Raw genomic sequence first — 22,035 nt, 5'->3', positions numbered from 1 at the left:
CACATCATCAAGGAGATTGACAGAAGTAACCGTGCATATATTTTTATTAATTTTTAAAATGTTTTTAATATTACATTTGTTCATACCAATTGATGGTGACTAAAGGGTCTAATCCAGCTAATTGAGAAGAATGCATGATAGAATAAATTAGTTGGTGGCGTGATTTTTCCATTAAACTTCTTAATGGCATGACAAGCCATTAGGTTATCAATATTTGGATTTTTGATGTGGGAGGATCCTAAAATATGAGACAGTAAAATCAGCTTTTGAATCATATTTGTTTATTCTCCCAAAATATGTTTAACAGTAAAATTTTGTAAAAAAAAATACACTTTTGAATAAGCATGACTTTGGATACTTTTGTAAAATTAAATTTATAAATTTTAATCCAAACATATACATAATTGTCATGTCATCAATTATTAATAGAGAATAAGTAAATGAATTAAAAATGCTAAAAAATTTGTTTAGGGAACCAAAAGTAAGATTTGCTTTCAATTTTGTAAAGACACCCCCCCCCCCCTCCAAAAAAAAATATAGGGGAAAAAAGCAAAAATTTTGTTCTCGGAACAAATACATATTATAAAGTCAATATCAAAACAGTACATAAATCAAGTAATTAAATGAGTGACGTGAAAAGGAATTACCGATGCGTCATGTGTATATCATACATCAAGATTAACTGGAATCAAAGTAATTCATAAGGCTAAGACCCCTATATATCTAGAAGGCTAATTTAGCAATATGATTGGTAATTGAAAAACTATGAGCATAAATACGTCAATTATGGAAAGCTTATGTGTATCTCGGAAGACTACTTCTAGAGAAATGACAAATGAAAGAGAGTTGAGCATGTCATTTGAGATAATTGGATGGGAGAGGTTGCTTAAAAGGGACAGCTTATGTTCTTTTTTTCCCAAATTTTTCGAAATTTTCAGTGGAAGAACTTGACATTATTTATGAATCAAAAGAATAAAAAAAATAATGAAAAAGCATGAGATTGTTGACCAAAAATGGTTTTTATCTATTGTAAGTGGCACGTATTTGGTGTTGATGATGGAAGTCATTATCAAAATCGAAGAGAGCAGGTTATTTGTTAGGTGTATTGAGCACTCATAGAGATAAAGAATCTTTATGGATGTAGACGCCCTCAACTTAAGACATAAAGAAGTCACTTTCATGGTCCACGCATTATTGCTTTGGCTAATATTATATTTACATTCTTAAAATTGATTTCGTATGTGGCTAGGCTTCCATTTGAAAGCAAAAATATGGGATGAAAAAGATATATCAAGCTGACTCGGTTTGGTATGAACTCACAAAATTAATAGTTATGTCATGGTTAAACATGAAGTAAATATACATTTATGTATCCAAACATAATTTTCTATCGATCTTGGACTGAAATTTGGTATCTAATTGTTCAATTCATCATGCTTTCCCTATTTTTTTTTCTTTATTTCTGAAAATAAGTTATTCTCATGGTCAAAAGAAATGAAACTAACCATTAAAGCATAAAAATCATCAAAATAAATTTTGCTTTTATATGCATGATTAAGTTTTACTTCTCCCATTTATATATAAAATAATTGAATTTGACTCAAAACCTAGTCAAATTAAACTTTTACCATCAAAGTCACAAGGAGGTGGAACAAATATCAATGGATGAGTATTTTATGTTGTGCCTAATAGAATATAAGATCTTGTTAATCAATATTTTTAAGACATTAATTAAAGAATTAAAAAAAATATTTATTGTAAAAATTATAAGAAAACATAAAAAAAGTTATAAATAATAAAATTTTACATATTTTAAGAAAAATATTTCTCATTTTAATTGTTTAATCAATAACCTACGGATATAGAATATCATTTGCCTAGAATATATGCATAGTGTAAAATAATACTGCAACAAAATATGCGAAGACAGAATGGAATGTTGGTAGAAGAATCTACATTAATAGAAGAATAACATGGTAAAGATTCGAGATGATTGGAATTGGACAAATGACGTGCCTCAAGTCAAAACGGTCCAAATTAATGGAATGAAGAGGGGAAAAAAGAAGATAGGTCACATGTTTAGGACATTGTGTGCTCAAATTTAGGGAATGTTACCGATTACTTAAGGGTTCTTACTTCCTCGTGTTCTTAATAAGCATGCCCATCATTTGACACATGCTGGTGGAAACACTGTGTTTAGGGTGGACCATCATCAATAACTTTTAAGAGTCATTAGATTTATAAAGGCGCATATGTAATAATATCATGGACCCTGCCTCATCAAAACATGTCTTCTTTTCTGTCCCTCCATCTTCCAACGGTGACTTTGGCAACACCTCTGGCACGGGTAATCCCCAACCACCACCACCATACCCTCCTCCTTCCTCCTCCGTCCAAAAACAAAGGTAACACAAAAGCATGGTGACATTGCTAAACTCACCAAACCAACAACTCTCCATAATGCATGATAACAAATGGAAGATAATAAATTTCAAAGCGCATGAAGCTTGGGCATTAATGGAGTACCAAGTTGTTCAAAATACCGTAAAATAAACCAAATTTATTTGAAGAACCAACAGATACCCATTACACGACAAGTTCAGAAATTTTAAGACATCCATCTGAAATTTCAGTACAAGGTTTTCATTATGTGTTTGAAAAGCAACTGCGAACAAACATTAATCAAGAGCAAATACCGTAAAATCAAAATCAAAATGCCATACACAGACGCGTGGCTTCAATGTTTTGAAACTTTGTCGATGACAAATTCGAAACCCTTGGCGGTGACTAGTTTCTTCGTGGTTTCCTTCTTGGTCTTGATTCTTCGCTTTGTTCAAACAGAGAGATTACAACGATGCCTATGCTAACCGTTTCTGTGAATCACAACGCTTAAAGATTTGGAAGGGATTAGAGGGTGTGGCAGTAGCAACAGGAAGATGAATAATCAGTGTCGAGGTCGCATTCAATGCTGAAATCAAAGGGTTGGTGTTGCCGATGACAACAAAAGTATAGTGTCATAGGCACAAGATTAATCTAGTGGATAACAAAAGTGGTACTCCATGGACCACTCATAAAAATGGTTCACGGTAGATGCCACCTGAACTTAATTAAATTATTAAAAACCATACAATCTAAGTAAATTAGTGTAAGCTCATCAACTTCGTTGTCTACTTTGAAATAGTTGAGTGTAAAGTGACCACTGAAATCCCAAGGCAGTAATATGAAATCAGATTGTAACTCATATATGAAACGAATTTTACCTAAGAGGGGAATGTGACAATTTCATTAATCTAGAAAGTTCTTCAATATAAAGAGAATAACACTCTCAAAGGGTGACGTAGACCTAAATAACATATTGCCATATATGTACATTATATTTAAATTTATATATATATATATATATATATATATATATATATATATAAAATTTATGAATGTGCAAAAAAAAAGGTTACATAATCAATTAAAAATTATTGTTGATATAATTTTTAATAAAATTATAATAAAAAATAATAAACTTATCATTCATAATTATTTATGGTTCAATGTTACTGTAAATTTTTTATATTATTATTGTATACACTATTTACTAATTTACAATTATATATAGAATCCAATTTTATGCTATACAAAATCATATGATACACAGTAGGCATGAGAAAAACTCACTTATATATATAATTTAATTCTTAAATGTTTTTTAAGTTCTTTATTATTTATTAATTCTTGTATATATTGTTAAAATTAAGAATTTATTCTATGATTTATTTAACATATGAATAAAAAAAAGCTAGCTATGACAACTACCACATTTACCTGAATATATTTCAAGATTTCATTTCCGCTGATAATTAACCATCTAAAGTTTTCTTCTTTTTTTTTCCTGCAAATCATCTAAAGCTAGGTCATTGAACCAACTACTACAATAATTAATTTGCATTTATAACGTTTACATGAACAAGTAGGAAGAAGTGATTTTCACCCCAAATATTATGCTGATCACATTAACTGAAAACAATTTGAAAAGGCTAGCTTAACACCCTTCTTGGTGGAAAGTAAAATCAATCATTAATCATAAAAATGGAAAATTTAGTCCAATCAAATTTGTATCATGTGGTCTATGAGTAGATTGATGCTGAAGAGTGAAAAAAATACAATAAGAATAATGTGTTTGAAGCAATAGAATTTACTATAACATTTCCCTTTCGGACAATAGGGACAATTAACTTCTAGATGCCGTTTGAAGGGTATTTATTGATTTGAATCACCCGTTAAACTGACAAATTCAAATCAAATTAATTATGGATTTAAGGCTCTGTTGGGATACGTAGTGTGTTTTTAGTTCTTTCTTTATATATATATATATATATATATATATATATATATATATATATATATATATATATATATATATTATTTTTAAACAAAACGTATTCTATTCTATTTATATAATATCATTTCAAAACACCCTTAATTATAACGGATTTAACCGGGCAAGATGTATAAATTATGATAAATTTTCTTATATTTGACTTTAATTTCGATGAATAAAAGATATCTTTAATTTAATTTTTAATATTAAAAAAGTAATTTTAAATTTTTATTTTAATTATAGTTATTCCTATTGTCATAGTTATCGCTTGTATTGTCACGAGTTAACTAATATTTTCATTATTACCATGGTTATATCATTATTATATAACCCGCTAGGTCAATGCATGAATTCATAAACTTTAATCTAAATGTGTTCATTCTAAAAATAATAATAATTATGATTAATATCACTATCATTATCTATGTTATTTTCATAAAAAAAAAAAAGTTGTCAGTATTGTTTGGTTTAACAGGGAAGTATTTGGAGGGATGATAAGGTTAAGTTAATTTAATGATGAAGGGAAAATGAAAAAGAAAGAGATGATGGATTCAAATTTTTTTTACAAACAAAAACTAACCATTAACAAGTAAGGTCTATGTTTGAAGTAATCCAGAGTTTTCTACAGATTTGAAATAAATTGGTTTGTTGGGTTTTGTGGTTAGGTTTACCCTAGTTCTCATCATCTTCACGCTGAGATCAGATAAGCTTTTTTGCCGCCTCGGCCTGAACGGCTACATCGTTATTATCGTTGACGTGTTTGTTTGTGGGATCCAGGGAAATCCCGAACTTGTCCAACTGTTTCTCGTTCACGAAGTCACCCTCCACCTACCCCTCTTTGCTTCACAACAACGTTTTACAATTGGAAACACAAGAAAGCAGAAAAGGGTTTGATTTTCAAATATTCCCAAACCAAAAACCACCCTAAATGGGACATAACATTGGTTGATTAAAGAAATCATGAGATATTTAAGGTTTCTTATTTCAAATCTCACTAATCTTTCTTTCCTAGGATTCATTCTTTTGTGGAATAAAATACTATCTCCATTATCGATATTATTATTCTTATTATTTTTGTTAATTAGCATGGTTAGTATCACAACTAGTTATTGTTGTTGCAATCACAAGATATCCATGGTTGCAAACACCATCACAATTATAATCATAACTATGGCTAACAATATCATCTTAATTTTCACTATGTTGTATTCATTGGTCACCAATTATTGTCACAATTAACATTGTCATGTGAATATAGAATTAGAAAGTAAAATAAAAATTGACATGGGAACAATGACCTTTAAAAAAAAGTAAAAAGTAATTGATTTAAGATTAAAATTGAGATAAAAATATAAGTGAACTTTATATAGATGATATTGTTGCCCTTGCACGAAATGATTTTGAAAGAATATATATATTATACTTAAATGACATTTTGGTCTTCCAAATACAGGTTTTTTCATTTTTATAAAGTATTTTTGTCTCATTTTAGTTTACAAGTTTACTATTTCAATCTTTATAAAATTGTAAATTTTTTCATATAGATTATCTTGAAAAGTTATCATTTCAGTCCCTTATAATAAATTGGAAGATTTAAATTTTAGTCTCTATTATTTAAGAAATATCAAACTTAGTTTCTAATTTTTGTTAGTAATGTTTATCACTTAAAAGGAATCCTGACATCAAGTGAAAAAAAATGTAAACCAAAAAAAGAAGGATCATAACTGAAGAAACACTACAGTATAGGGACTAAAGTTATTTAAACCAAATCTTTATTATATTAGTTATGTTAGTAACTTTTCTTTTCTAAAAAATTTGGGAGGAAGAATTTTTTTTATCTATTCAAAAGCTGGGACAAGCTACCAATTTTAATGAAAATCCCATATTATATTTTTAATTTATAGATTCCTTAGAAACAAATATATATATATATATATATATATATATATATATATATATATATATTTACTGATTCAAATTAAGAACTTCTCATATAAGTAACTAACATGGCAACATCATATTATATGAGAAAAAAATACAAAATAATAGTAGGATTCGTTACTATTTCTATTGAGTTTATTAATTTCTTTTATGTCTTTTTATTTCTAACATAACATTGTAATATTAAGGACTAACATGAATAGATGAAAAGTCTAATTTTTGCAAGAGGAAAGCCTCTCCTCCTAGTGCATAATGCACTAAATTTAAATTGCATTACAAGTTTTCTTAATTAATTCCACTTCCACCAATTCCTTGACAAACACAAGTCTAATTAGTGTTGCCTTGTCTTGCAGCATAAGTTTAACGTGAGCTAGCACAAGTCTACATCACTAAACACTTTTCGGCCTAGAACCCAATTTGCATTTCCTTAATGAATTATTTATTTCTATTGACTTGAAAACCAAAGTCAGCATTTCACCAATCATCTCGCCACATGGAATGTTCCAACTTGGTCTAATTTTTCAATATCTCTTTTTTATTTTTATCTATAATCGTATGTCACATAATATATAATTTAAGTTAGAGTTGTAATATTTATATATGGCAGCACGACTTCCCAATGCCCCGTCTCCACACCATAGTAGAGTTATTTGAAGGTAAGTTGAGTCCTTTTAATGTGAAAGGTTCCCATCTTTTTATTTGATTCTTTCAGAAATCAAGGATTAATTTGACTAGCTGTTCTAACTACTAGCACTTTCCTCCTTTCCACTTTATGAGAATAATTTAAAACATGAATTGATGCTACCGTGACCCACCAACTTGCTTACTAGTAAACATAAAGGTACGGAAAAGTAGCCTTCTTCACTAAATTAATACTTCTCTCTTTGATTGTCAAAAATACAATAATTAAGGGTAATTTGACGAGGTCATGGCCTTTCGTTAATGTTTCTGCCTCGAATTTTTACCTTGTCTTTCTCCCTTCTCTTGAAAATAATTGCCAACTTTTGTTTTGTTTTCTGTCCGAGTAAATGTTCTACTTACACTCACTTTGACAGATTCTTTCATTCACCTAATCATGTTTAGCACAGTTTGCTTCAGTAGATTATGGAAGGATTAGATCAATCCATTGAAGAGACACTAAGAAATTAATTAACCACAATACACTTTCGGTGTTCTCTTTTATGTTGATAGTATCGATATCAATTTTTATTTGTCATTAATGAGAGAAAGAAAAGGCGTTGGATTCTATACTTTTTAGTCATCATGCACACTAATTATGAATTTATGATATTCCCATTTTTAATTTAATTTTTTTTCTTTATTCCACCAAAAGAACCTATTGGTTTTAACCTTAAGTAGAGCAAGCTTGAATTGAACAGTTTTCAAACTTGGAGTAGCAAACTTTGAGTGCACAGTGACAAAGCATGATTATGGCAATTTAAATTGGTTTGATTCCTTCCAAAACCCAAAAGAAGCCTTGGAATTTGCAATCTTTTACCAAGTCTGAGATATCTAACATAATAATTATATAAACTTTACATTCAACAATGAAAATTGTTGAATATTCCTCCTCTAGACCACAAAAAGGGTAGCCTCGACATATATGATTAACAAAAGGGAAGCAAACACTAGAGACCGGACTCTGAATTAGACTACTTCTAGAAAATGTGTTTGACTGATTCTCACTCCATCACACGCTATCATTAGTCTTTTGTTTGTTATTCCAGGATAAAGAAATAAATAATAATGATTATGCCTAAGAGTAGTAAAATGAGGTAGAAAAAGAAACACAAAAGGGTAAAAGAAAACATAATGGAAGCAAACTTTTAAGAACAAAATATCAATCCCCCCACATACCTAAATCTTTCTTTTTTATCAGGTATATAGTACTGAATGAATCCCTTTTCATATTATGAAAATCAAAAGAGCATAGTCTATCACCTATATGATATTCCAAAATCCATATGATTCGTGACTATATATGCTCACCTAATTCCAAGTGGCCATGATTTTATGCAAACAAACAGTTACATTCACATGCAGTTTACATCAGTTAATTAAGAATGTATAATCTCTGACTTCTCTACTTAATCTCACTCAACCTCTTCCAATTGCCAAAGAGAACTTTAATTTGTCAAACATTTTACATGGAGAGTTCGGCTATCAAGAATGCTACAACTACAAGGGTGAGTTTACCTTTGTGTAAACGCTTTTATTTCTCAGTAGTCAAAGAACTGCACAAGCCTCAAATAAAGGTTATCTTTGACCGACACTATTTGTTTGCTGTCATTTTCTTTTTTGTTTTGTGGCTTACTTCTTCCATCAAAAACACCACAAATGCATTCAGAACTTAGTATCTTGTGGAAGGACAATCAGGTTGCGCAAAAGAAAAGGGTTGGACAAAGTCAAAAGTTTGAAATTAATTAGGAAACTATAAATCTTTGTCAAAGATGTCAGGCTTTTAAGAGCAGGTTTGGAGTCTCGCCACAAATGAATATTATTATTAGAGGAGCACCTAATTACCATATAGGCTCAGTGTCAGGGATAATAGAAAATGAGTCTATATGTTAAGTTTTTGTTGCGGCTTATATGCCTATAAATATAACTGTCCTTCTCAGCTCAATAATGCATGTTTCAGTGTGTAGACATAGGTGAATGGGCAATGGCAATATAGAAGAGGACAAGATTTGTTAGTTCATGAACATTTTAACAGTTTAGACAAATGATAACTCCCCTATGGAAATTTCAAGACCAATTTTCTATAGAACAAGGCAAAATCTTGACACATTTTTGCAGGTTTTACTGTGTTGTGGTTTGTCTTTTTCGACAGTCTGATGCCAAATCGCAATAGCAGTGGACATATTTTGGTAACCGTTGTAATTGAGTTACATTAATATTTTTTTTATCTGTATAAATCAATGCCATATCAAGAGGTTTAGGTTTACAATAATTCGCGAAAACTGCTAATATGGTTGCCCTTGTATGAGATTGCAGAATTTGTCATTTTTAAAGATATTAGATTTTGATATCAGGCTTTTTTTTTTAGTCAAGTTCTTGAATGAAGAGGAGTAAACAACCTACTCTTTTTAACATATTATCTAGTGTTATACCCAAAAAAAAAAAAACTCTAGTATTGCTTAAAACTTGTTAAAAACCACAATTATGAATAAAAATAAATATAATATGAGATTCATTTGAAGATGTTAAAAAATATGGTGTTAATGATCACTTCTCTTGATTCATTTGAAGTGAATTTTTAATATTATTACATATTTATAACGAACATTCGATAATATGAGGATGAACTTGCAGTTTGCAGTAAGACTAAAAGCCTATGAGGAACAGTTTGCCAGAATAGTAAAAATGCAATAATAAATAATACACCCCCCCTCCCAAAAAAAAAAAAAAAAGAAAGAAAAACTGTTAAAGCTAATGAAAAAGGAAACACGTGCTATGTTATAGACTTAAAAAAGTGATTTTTAAGAAAAATGTTTTTTTAAAAAGTGATTTTTTAAAGAAATAGAAAAGATTTGCTTCTTAAAAAATAGAAAACTACATTTAAAAAAACAATTTAAATAAACACATAAAAAAGCAAAAAGCGGCTCATTTCATTTTTTTAAAAAAGCTTAAATATCCTTTTAGTCAAATTTAGTATTTTTTGTTCTTTGTCCTTCTAAATTTTTTTATTTTTAATCTTTATTTTTCGTTTCCACATTTTAGATAGTACTTTTTGTACTCATTGTAAAATGTTAAAAAATGAAAAACAAAATAAACATAATTTATAAGGACTTAAAACAAAAAATAATTTTGTTAGAATGAAAAACACATGACTAAAAATTTATTTAAATTTAAAAAATAAAACATTTTTTTATATAAACTTAAGCAAACGGATCTGAAATCAAGCCACAAACCAAAAGGAATATAAACGTTGCACGTAATATGTTAAGGATGTGCAATTCACACTGCACAGTCTGAAACATCTAAAAACAAGAAGTCTACAACTGGAAGTATTGTCCAATGGCATATACGTGAATATAAGCAAGTGCAGTATCTTTACTCAACAAAGAATTGAATTATGAAAGAACTTAAATAAGAAACATATTTAATTACGCCTGAGCTAATCGAATCATCTTGGCAAAAACAATACACGAAAGTCACCAAGACGAACACATTGATTGTGTAATACGGCTAACCCAGGGAAGCTCACTAGAAATAATATGCTAAAGAATCAATGCAATTCATTTTCCAAAAAGAATATGTACAGATTAATTATTTAACCAATCAAAATTATCCCTTCCATTATCACAAGCCATCTCATCAATCTGACAATATGTGATTGGTCATACCCGAATTTCAGCAAGGTGTCTTGCACCTTACCATCCTCCAAATAATTTGTGAAATTCAGGCACAAGAACCCAGCAATTCAGCAGCATCAACTTTATGTCATGAGTTAATGATCATGACAAGAGGGTAAGGGGAAAATCACCAGCTTGCGTCTTTGACAACCTGATATCCCTCCCAATCCCCAGAAGAAGAAAGTTCCCATCAACTTGAGAATCTGACACTCCCTTCTCAAATTGGCAACACTGAACTCATCAATTATGATTCCCCATAAGATCAGCAAGCGTTATTTTTCCGCAGTTGCCAGCATCTAGTCTATCAAACTTCTCACTAACCTGCATGATGTCCTTCTCAGATACTTTTCCCATCTCCTTGAGCTTGTATATAACATATTCCGATTTACTGCATGTCCAAAACTCCGTATATTCAGCAAAAGCTTATCAAAATAAATTAGCACAGTTTTCTAGCTAGGATAAAAAACAAAGAACATAATTCAAACCACTAAAGAGAAAATAATGATGGGACCTGAAGAAAAGAAAAAAGCAAAAATGAATTTGATATTTGGAGTTAAAGAAATGAGACCTAACTACTGTTAGGACATTACATTACAGTAAGTGCATGTTTGTCAACAATCCACAATAAGAAAGACAAAATAATAATGAAAATATCATGAAGAGGAATGCAGACAATTCAAAATTATATGTTTATCTCAACCACTATGGGAAACAAAAAAACATCAGAAGAATACCCATAGATGATGAGCAGTCAAGAAAAGCAAAGCACAACATCAGATTTTCCATTGTAAAAAGAAATTAATTAATAAAAAATGCATTATCTTGTGAAGCCTGGATAGAAGGGTGTAGGAAAGAAAGGCATTAGTTGGCTCCCAAAGTTTTTTGGCAAGACTACGACGTCTAATAAAATGCTAGATGAGTGAAGAACCACTTTAATCCCTATATATATATATATATATGAACAAAGGAGATATACAAATTTGTGTGAATTAAAGGGGGAATTACGATCATGAACATACTACCATACTATGAAGCTATGGGAGAGGGTAATTGTGCAAAGATTAATGCAAAAGACTCACATTATTGAACATCTTGAGGAGGTCATCCATGGAAGCAATATACTTAGTACAGCAGTTGATGAAGTGATGTCAAAGGAATCAAAAACATATATATGATTTTCATTTATTTGGAAAAGGGCATATATAGGGTTCCAAGAGAGGTTATGAGGAATGCCTATCATGACAAGTGTGAGAATATAAGGTGAGTTCATAACAAATTGTCCTCTAAGTCAGCCTCAAAGGTCAATTTTAAGCCCCTATCTTTTCACCTTGGATTTAGATCTATCACTACAGATAGAGGGAGATTGAGAAAAACTATAAGCAAAACCATTAGAATTTAGAAAGGATTTAGAGGTTGGTGGTTTGTATAAAGACATAATTCATCAAATAAAATTCTTTGTTGATGTTGTTGTGAAGATACTCCAAAAACGGCAAAGTATAGATGTTGTATATGGCATTTGATATCAATACACATACAAAAAACTAATGTGAATCCAGGGAATATCATTTTTCTGTCACTTAATGGCTATATTCGGAATATGGTGCTTATGTGATTTACTTCACTAGATACAAGTGCTATATATAAAGTTTATTTAAATGGAAATTTATTTCCATGGGATATGAGTAGGAATGTAGCAGACATGCACACCTGAGGAAAATTGCTTCCTCCAAGTTGGAAATTCACATAGTCTAATAGGTGCCTGTGATTAAGCCAGTGTATTTTAAGATGAAGTAGTTGGGCCTCAGCAGGATGGGCCAATTTAGGGATAGTTTTTTGGTTATCATCTATAAACCATTTACTAACTAGTTACTGTAAAAGGTGAATAATGGGATACTGTTTGGGAACTTCTTCAGAATGAGAAAGTTGTGAGGAGTGGTCCAAACCTCTCAAAATATCTGGAGTGTGAAACGTTCTCATAGGTTGCGTTTGTTTTGAGAGAGAGAAATAATTTGTGAAGATGGAAATGAGTGAAAGTAGTTTGTTATAGATTGATATAGCTGAGAAATAATTTTAAAGTGGGACCTACTTGTACTATTTCTTACCTATTTCCTCTCTTCTCTTGATCTCTCTCCTCATCTTTTCTCTATTTCTCTTCAATCAAACTTTTCACATTATTTGTCATTTATTGCTTCTCTCTCTTTTTATTTCCATCTACTCTATTTCTCTTTTCTATACCAAACACAGCCATAGGGAGATCTTCAGAATTGTTCAAACAGGCGGGCACAAAAACTCAAGTACAGCACTGCATACCACCCTCAAACGGCCAAATAGAAGTGGTCAATAGGTGCTTAGAGACATATTTACGTTGTTTTTCAGGGGAGAATCCAAAACAATGGCCTAACTGGCTATCTTGGATGGAGTATTCGTTTAATACCACATACCCTAGTTCAGCCAAGATATCTCCTTTTCAAATTCTATATGGTCACACCACTCCAGGAGATACTTTTCCCTCGAAGATAGAAGGTGTTATTCGACTTAAAATGGAAAGAGATAATATGTTGCAGCAACTTAAACAAAACCTGGACCATGTTCAACAAAGGATGAAGTGTTATACAGACAAGAAAAGAAGGGAACTAGAGTTCAGTGTGGGTGACAGGGTATATCTTAAGGTTCAACCTTACCGATTGAAATCTTTAGCAAGTTAGAGGAATGAGAAGTCATCACTGCATTACTATGGTCCCTGCAAAATTCTCCAGAGAATTGGTTCGGTCGCATACAAAGCTAGCATTCCCAGAGCATGCTCACATCCATCCTGTTTTCCATGTATGCCTACTGAAGAAGGCACTGCCAGCATTATCAGTGGCACAACCTCTACCACTAGTTTTAAGCGAGGAATGGGAATTACAACCAAACCAGAAGATGTGTTAGCTGTTAGTTATGGGGATCAGTGAGCAGCAGAAGCCATCATCCAGTGGGAGCATCTTCCTCCTTGTGAGCATTCATGGGAACAATTTGCAGCCATTTAGAACAGTTTCCCTTCATTTCCCCTTGAGAACAAGGTGAAAGCTTTGGGGGGAGTATCGATAACAGGTCCATGATTAAGCAAGTGTATTTTAAGAGGAAGTAGTTGGTCCTTAGCTGGATGGGCACATTTAGGGATAGTTTTTCTGTTTTAAATTGTAAACCATTTACTTACTATAAAGGGGGAATAATGGGATACAGCTAGGGAACTTTTTCAAAATTAGAAAGTTGTGAGGAGTAGTCCAGACCTTTCTTGCTATTTCTGTCATGAGATCATTGAATACTACTTTAACAGACAACAAGAAGGTGGATCAGCATATAGTTTCTGCCCATATTTTTTATGTTATCATTATCTTTTGTCCTGTAACTAACATCAGTTAAATTCTCATTATTAACATGAAATCTTTCAGGTCTTGATACATAACATGCAGGTATCAATGATGGAGATAGGTGAATAGAATGGATGTGTTTCAAATATAGTAAACCACAAGGGTCGTTTGGTTTGAGAAACAGTTTTCTTTTCACCTTTAATTGCATAATTGTCACCTAGTTTTAATTTTGTTTTCTATTTTCAAAAGTTTATATAGGAAATAACTTTTTTATTGTTTTTTGTTTTCCTTTTTTATTTTAACTGTTTCATATACAAGCTTTTGAAACAAGAAATGTTGTGAAAATAGAAAACGAAAACAAAATGTGTTTTCTCAAACCAATGGTCCCTTAACTCCATGTGGGTGGACATTACTGAAGGGCAGGGGTTCAAAACCCACTAGAAGCACCTTATGGTCAGATCCTAGCCGCTAATACCCAAGTGGAGACTACTCCTGCACCACACCCTAAGAAAGCTTAAAATACAGTACAATTCTTGGGATTTTTCCTCCAATGGAGTCCTCATTGTCGTCTACAACTAAATATATCATTTTTCTTTGGATTAGTTGGATCAAGATGTAACTGGAGTCAGAATGATGCAGTTCCAATATTATGAGACAATATAATAGAACATGATAATGTTCTATTTCCTTTCCAAAGTAATACAGGAACCTGCAGTGTATAATGTATAGCTATCTGGTTCTAAGCTTAAACTCACAACATCCAACATAATGAAGAAAATATCACATAGAAACAAACAGTAACACTAATGTGGAAAACCATGTTGAGCAAGTAAAGCGTGAAAACTACTGTAATATAATAGCCCAACCAAAAATACACTTATTGGTTAAGAATTTTATCATCTAGTTTTCTGATTTCATATCTACAACAGAAGAGGCCTAAGAAGTAAAACCATATACCAAGCAATTACACTAACACTAAATAATATAAAAAATTTAAAATGCATATTCTACACATTAAATAATGATTGACTACAACTTGGTGAATAAAATGGTAAAAACTACATCGGATAACAAGGCAATTGCCTCCATAAATGGATACCTCAAAGGATAAGATTGGACAGGTAAATATGATCAGAACAATCAACATCCATATATGTGATTTTTCAATGTCTTGCCAGTAAACAAAATAAAAGGAAATCAAAGAACTCCAAAAATTTACCAAATGTGTGACAAATAAAGTTCTTAATTTTTTCAATAGATGCCTAAATTTCCATCATGACATGCCTTGCTCCAAAAACACTAAATTTCCTTGTCAACATCATGCAGCAATTCTGCTATACTCCATGGTTACAATATGTCTTACACAAAAAACTGACATTCAACTACAAATATTTGCCCTTAATTGAATAACAAGAGTTTAAGATATTATCAAATCCGTAAAAGAAGGAATATAATTTTTGTTTAAGTTAAACTTTTTTTTTTCTGTTTTTACTTCTCAGATCATATTTTATATTACTGAAGAAGATGCCAAAAGTTTAGTTGATATATCTAGGCATTTAATAATTCTTACTTCAAAAGGTGGTCCATGATGCATTTAATAAGTTATAATTTGAACCAAACAATCACAAAAAATGCTGAAAAAATCATAAATGGCAAACTAGAGATCTGAACTTGTTGGAATGATGACATGACATTGGAGGACTGGCAACAATGACCAGAAATTATGTGAAACACATCGGAAAAATTCACGTCAAAGGAGACAAGAACCTGAAGAGAAATAGGGATGGCATGCCAGATATAACACAGCAGTAGAAGAAACCAATGAAAGAAAAATGACCAGAATCAAGAATACAACCAAACTAAAAAAAAACGTGTAGTTGAGGAGATAAAAATCCGGAGATGTCATGGCGATGGAAGAAACCAATGAAAGAGATGACCAGAATAAAGAACACAACCAATAACTACTAGAAGGAGGACACGGTAGGCAGAAAATTTCCTGAAACACCGACAAAATGCATGTCGAAAGCTAAGATGGAGAAGGAGACCATCAGAATGAAACACAATCGGAAGAAGCTTGGACGCGTAGGATGGAATAACATAGTGCAAGGGAGTTAAAACGTCAAAAGATGTCAAAGGGTTAACATGACATGAAAGACGATTAATTCGCAAGGACAATCATGAATGAAAATAACTCTGAATTTTAGGGCGCTCAGTAGCAAATTAGTGACAAAACAGATCATGGAAGATGGTACCACTCTGATCCTATGTTGAGACTAAATAATGATGTATTACAGTGTATTCATGTATTTGATATATTCATAAAACTTATAGCATTAACCCTCATTATATATCATAACCCTAACTAATTATGAAAACAAATTCTGATAAAAGAAGAGAATATGGTAATCTGAAAAGAAAAAGAGGTAATAGGGAAACTAATTCTAGAGTATTATCTTAGATATGATAAGATATTTTTGTATATTTCCATATATCCTAACACCAAGAATTATTCAATATTTGGTAGCCAAGTATAAGCAAAGCATATGTTTGATCAACTCCATCAACATCCGATTTTTTTTCCTTTTTTCATGCTTATGGTTTAATCCACTATTTACCGTTTCAAGTTGCACTTTTTCAAACAAAGTTTCTGATGGCATGCAAGTTGTCCACTTTACCAAAGACACCATATACAGCTTTAGGTCAACTGATGGGTTTTGGGTACACATGTTTATCTGATATCAATTAAAGAAAATAAAAAAAGAACCAGTTTATCATTACTTGTTGATGCTCAATTCTACAATCAATGCAACAAAACAGTGAGAAAAAGAGAAACAAAGCGAATCCAAGAATTTAAAATTAGTTGGGTAAATTATAGCTATTATCTCGAGGTATTTAATCGGATACTAAGTTCATCCTTCAAAAAGTGGTCCATGGTGCATGGGGGTGGGGGGGAGGTCTTGTAAATCTAAGTATCTGAGTAGGAAATACATTTCAGTGCACTACTTTCATGAACAAAAATATCAATTGATGTAAAAAATCACTCAATTTCTATGCAATTGAAATGCATCAGTCCATACCTCACAAAGCCATTATTGTCTATGTCTGCTGCAAGAAACTCAGAAACAGTCATATCCTGACCAAGAATCCACTTTGCCATCCTCCTATGCCGCTTATCCACTCTCGCCTCAGCCAAATAGAGGAACGCCCGGGCCACAGCAAGCGTCGACACAAGCAACCAAATCGCAGCAAAGATCCGACCGTGCATGGTCTTGAACGCGTGGTCTCCATACCCAACCGTCGTAACAGACATAACCGAAAGATAAAACGAATCCAACCATCCAAGCTTCTCCACAAAATGCATAACCCCCACACCTACCCCAATACAAATCACCACAACCCCCAACGCCAGCGCCACCTTCAACCGAATCCTCATCCTCCCTTTCTTCACATCAATTATATAAGACTTCCCATCCTTCTCACCCCTCCTTCCCTTCACTGCCGTCAACATATGATTCTCCTGCAAATCAAGCACATAGCTAACCATCCCACTCAACAATATGTCTATAAATCCAAACCCCACCAACACAAACAATATAGAGAAAAGCTTAGTGGCTGTACTATTGGGAGTGATATCACCGTACCCTATTGTGCACATTGTCACTATACAAAAATACAATGCATCAACTATAGGATGAGTCTCAGTAGCTGTAAAATTATGACGATTGAACCAATAAATGACAACCCCTAATGCCAAATAAAGAGCAAGAAGAATAACACCCTGGCACACAATACTCTGGCTGGCAAATTTGGGTCTTTGCACGGTGGAGTGGGGATTGAAATCGCTGATCACGGCCATGGCCGGCGCGGTTTTCGACCGATGAAGGTTCGTTTTCCGCCACGACTCGTAATTGGGGTCAAGGAGCCAAGAGTTGAGTTGTTGTTGTTTTTGTTGGGAATCAAATAGTGGTGATGATGCATAGTCCTGTGAGTTAGAAGAGGAACATTTTGGGGAATTGTGAGAAAGTGTTAAGGCATCAGCAAGAGGTGAAGGGTCCCTTGGGGAAGCAGAGGAAGGAGAAGGACCAAAGATGAGACGGTCCTTGAATTCTGAAGGGGTCATTGGAAGAACGATTTCGTCGTGCTCTGGCAAGGGACATAGTTGAGGCTTCTTTCTGGGGCTGAAGTATGGGAGCAGAGGCTCCTTTTCCATAAGGGTAACCAAACACAGATTTAACGGAAGCAAAGGCGGTGGCTTTGGAAGATAGAACAGTTTTGGTGATATGGGTCGGTTTCGGAATGGAGGGAAATTGTTTGTGGAAATGCAGAAGAGAGTGGTTTGTGTTAAGAGAGCAAAGTGGGGGTGGAAGTTAAAACAGATAGAGAAGAGAGAGAGATTTGCAGTACATGGGTACAGGAAAGAGGACGGTGTTGACGTGGGGGGTGACAATGTTAACTATGATTTGGGTACCACTCATTCGGAGGTAGATGCTACACTCACGCGCTTCTGGGTGGCAAGTGGCCCAAATTTTTTTTCTTTTTAATTCTCCCGTGTGTCTTCTTTTAGAATCAACTGGACATGATTGAAGGTAATTATTATTAGCAAAAAGGTGTTAGTCCAAGTGTTTGTGTTTTTTTCTTAGAAAAATTTAAATTATATTAAACTATAAATGATACACCAATAAATGGGGTATATTTGTCGTTAGAGAAAAATAAAAGTCTCCTTAATATAATAAGGTCTAAATTAAGATACTAAAATAAATATAATAAATATGCTTATCTATACATAGAAAATTTAATCTTACTAATAACTTCTATTACAGAAAATTTATAATCTTTTAAAAATTAGCTTGTTCCAACATAAGGTGCTAATCCAAGTGTTTGTGTTTTTTTTATTAGTAGGGATTAAATATACGTAATCGAGATTCAAATAATTTATACATTTTATTTAATTAAGTGAATTAGATCTTATCAATTAAGTGTTTGGGTTTATACTTAATGTAATAGTGATTCCTTTTTTTTTGTCAACGAAGAAAACAAGAAACAAACAACCAAAGAAAACAAGAAACAAACAACCAAAAGGAAAAAAATAAAAAATAAGAACGAGTTTAAACTAGACGCATCTGCCAAAACAGAAAGTTGCATATGCCGGCGGCAGCTATTCCAAGTTGTGAAAGGATCTGAATTGGCAGAGCCATGTTTTGCAATTTTGCCAAAAGAAATTTGTCATTGCTGAGTAGCCAGAGACTTAATCTTGTTGTGAATTGTTGCATAAGTATGCCAAAATCGGATATCCATATATTATCCAATTGTGAGCCATATGTAATATGAAAAAACTGGCTGAGATTGTATAAACATGATAGTTTTAAATTATCTAATAACTCATCTTATTTTAGACAAAAATAAATAAATTGGTTGAGATTATAGAAATATGATTAGTGATGGCAACCAACTGGGTGGGGATGAGTTTCGCTCTTTCTGTCCCCACAAAAGGTGAGGTGAATACGGGTTCGGGTATAAAAAAATTGGATTTAAAATTTTAATACCTATTTTTATCTTTGTCGTGTTTATTTGGGTTTAGATATACATGCGGTAACTTACTACACTCTTTTTTGTAATTTTAATTTACCTATATATTTTTAAATATTAAGTTTTTTATTATATTTTAATTCAAATAATATTAATATAACGAATAACAAAAAAATAAAGATAAAAAATTAAAAATTCAATTATATTTTTAGTTTTTTATTTAATTATTTAACTATTAATCTAATTGATTTATATTTTTAAAAATTATAATAATAAAATATTTAATATATATTATGTATATATATGTTGTGACAAAAAATGGTTATGATGGCAGGTATGAGTACGAGTATAATACTCATCCACATCTCCATCCATGCTTAAAAAGTTTAGGTAATACATGTATTTATACTTAGTCGAAATATGTATTTTTAGTTAATTATCTTTATAAATCAACATTCAACTTTTCAGCATGCTTTATTCCTACTCACATATTTTTTAAAAAAATTTCTAAAAATTCACTTATCTCATAATTATTTCAAGTTAAACATATTTAAATGTGTAATTCTTAAGTGACAAGCTAAAAAAAAGTAGATGCTCTTATTAGTGATATAAATAATACTAATTAATTTTTTAAAGTTATTTTATATTATATAGTGTCATGCATACTTGCACAACTATTGATATTTCTCATTCTTATGAGATTCAATTGAAGTGTTACACTATCCCATAAGTAAAGGTTTATTTATCAAGCGTAAACAAGATACTTTTAAATTATCTAATAATTCATCTTATTTTAGACACTATCAAATATTAAATGCAATACTTATACTAATAGAAATTCGAACTTAGTTCGTTATATTATAAGAAACAAAATAATCTCTTCTATTATATTGAATAACAATTTGAACCTTAGTTCACTGTATTGCAAAAAAAAGAAAATAGCTCCTTATGTAATACTCAACTTTCATTTGTCAAAATTAAAAGAATTAAGTCTAATGAAAAGAGTTCTTAAAAAAAGTAAAATGAAAAGAGTTAGCATCCCATAATTTAGTAAATCTAAGACTTGAATCTCCACTGGCCCTCAAATAAGATTCTCTCTAAATCAGAAAAAAGTAAAAGAAACTATTATTTGTGTGGTGGTCCAAAATGATAAAAAAAAAGGTGAGATATGGGGATAAGGCAGCTATAAAAGTAATGCTACCCTGAGTCATGGTCATGTGAATGTGAAACGGAAGGGGGAGAAAAAGGTCGCAAACTTTATGATCTGATTGCAACATAGGAAGAGAATTTATCTATTATTAGTTGGTTTGGTCATTAGCGAGAGAAGAAGGGCACCGTCGTTATGTTGAAATGATCATGATGGACGCTGCATTAGTGGCCATGCCTGTCTGCATGATGATTGACGAGACAAAAATGAAGGAATATATTCTGACACCATCAACATATTTAACGCGGATTTAGATTAGCTTGTGTTAATCAAGTAGTTTAACACGGTTAAGGTTTTTTTTTTGAAAAAATTTAAATTATATTAAACCCAAAATCATACAACAATAAACGGGACATATCCCACCGCTAGAGAAAATAAAAAAATTCTTAATGCAAGAAGACCTGTATCAAGATGTTAAAACAAATGCAACAGGTGCGTTTGTCTATACATAAGAAACTTAATCTTGCTAATAATCTCTATTACAGAAAATTGATAATCTTCAAAAATCAACTTGTTCCTAGCCATATGCAGTAGACTGTAATTGGTATAGTCAGACAACGAAATTTTCTTTAAACATCGGATATGAATCTGTCCCTAATTAAAGTGTGTAAATTGATGTAAATCTCATATACATATCAATCATTTAGAATGAATATGATGGTATCAGATGCAGTAGACTATAATTGGTATAGTCAGACAACGAAATTTTCTTTGAACACCTGATGAGGATCTATCCCTAATTAAAGTGTGTAAATTGATGTAAATCTCATATACACATCGATCATTTAGAATGAATATGATTCGAACAATTTTCTTCAGTTAACAATATAATTAAACCATTTATTTTAAGTGTTATTTCTTATTGTTAATCATTTTTCAAAGTTCTGTCTATACGCATAAAAAATGGAGTTGATTTCGGAGTGATGAATATGCGATATTTGGTTAAGCGTATGATTAAATTTTGAACTATAATTATGTCAATTACGTAAAAGTCATATAATTCACTTAACTCCAAAAAAAAAAAACTTTCCTTAAATATACACTACGTATATCATGATTATAGCCCAAGGAAAATGCATAAAATATACTCATCGTATTCTAGATTTATGGATTATATAATGAAAATGTTATATTTATTTATTTTTTCCTTATTGTAATGTTCGAGAAGTAGTGTCGTTTTTCTTTATAAAAAAAAAAACGAAAAGTAGTGTCGTTTGGGAATACTTTACTGCTTAATTAGTGGACTAGTTGGATGCAAAGAGAAATTAGTTAGACCCACAAATC

At 31.7% G+C, this 22,035-nt stretch overlaps 1 protein-coding gene across 1 annotated transcript; it reads right to left on the bottom strand.

Annotated features, from left to right (window-relative positions):
- Positions 1–10,365: 10,365 nt before the first annotated feature.
- LOC100787238 (two-pore potassium channel 3) lies at positions 10,366–18,471 on the bottom strand. The gene is made up of 2 exons (XM_041015453.1): positions 17,096–18,471; positions 10,366–11,056 (listed from the first exon to the last, which is right to left on the bottom strand). The coding sequence occupies exons 1-2, from the start codon at positions 18,226–18,228 to the stop codon at positions 10,909–10,911; spliced, it is 1,281 nt and encodes a 426-aa protein (XP_040871387.1). The 5' UTR covers positions 18,229–18,471; the 3' UTR covers positions 10,366–10,908.
- Positions 18,472–22,035: the final 3,564 nt, after the last annotated feature.

The sequence above is a fragment of the Glycine max genome, chromosome 5 (genome assembly GCF_000004515.6).
Source record: "Glycine max cultivar Williams 82 chromosome 5, Glycine_max_v4.0, whole genome shotgun sequence".
Taxonomy (NCBI): Eukaryota; Viridiplantae; Streptophyta; class Magnoliopsida; order Fabales; family Fabaceae; genus Glycine; species Glycine max.
This window is presented reverse-complemented; position numbering and strand designations above follow the sequence as displayed.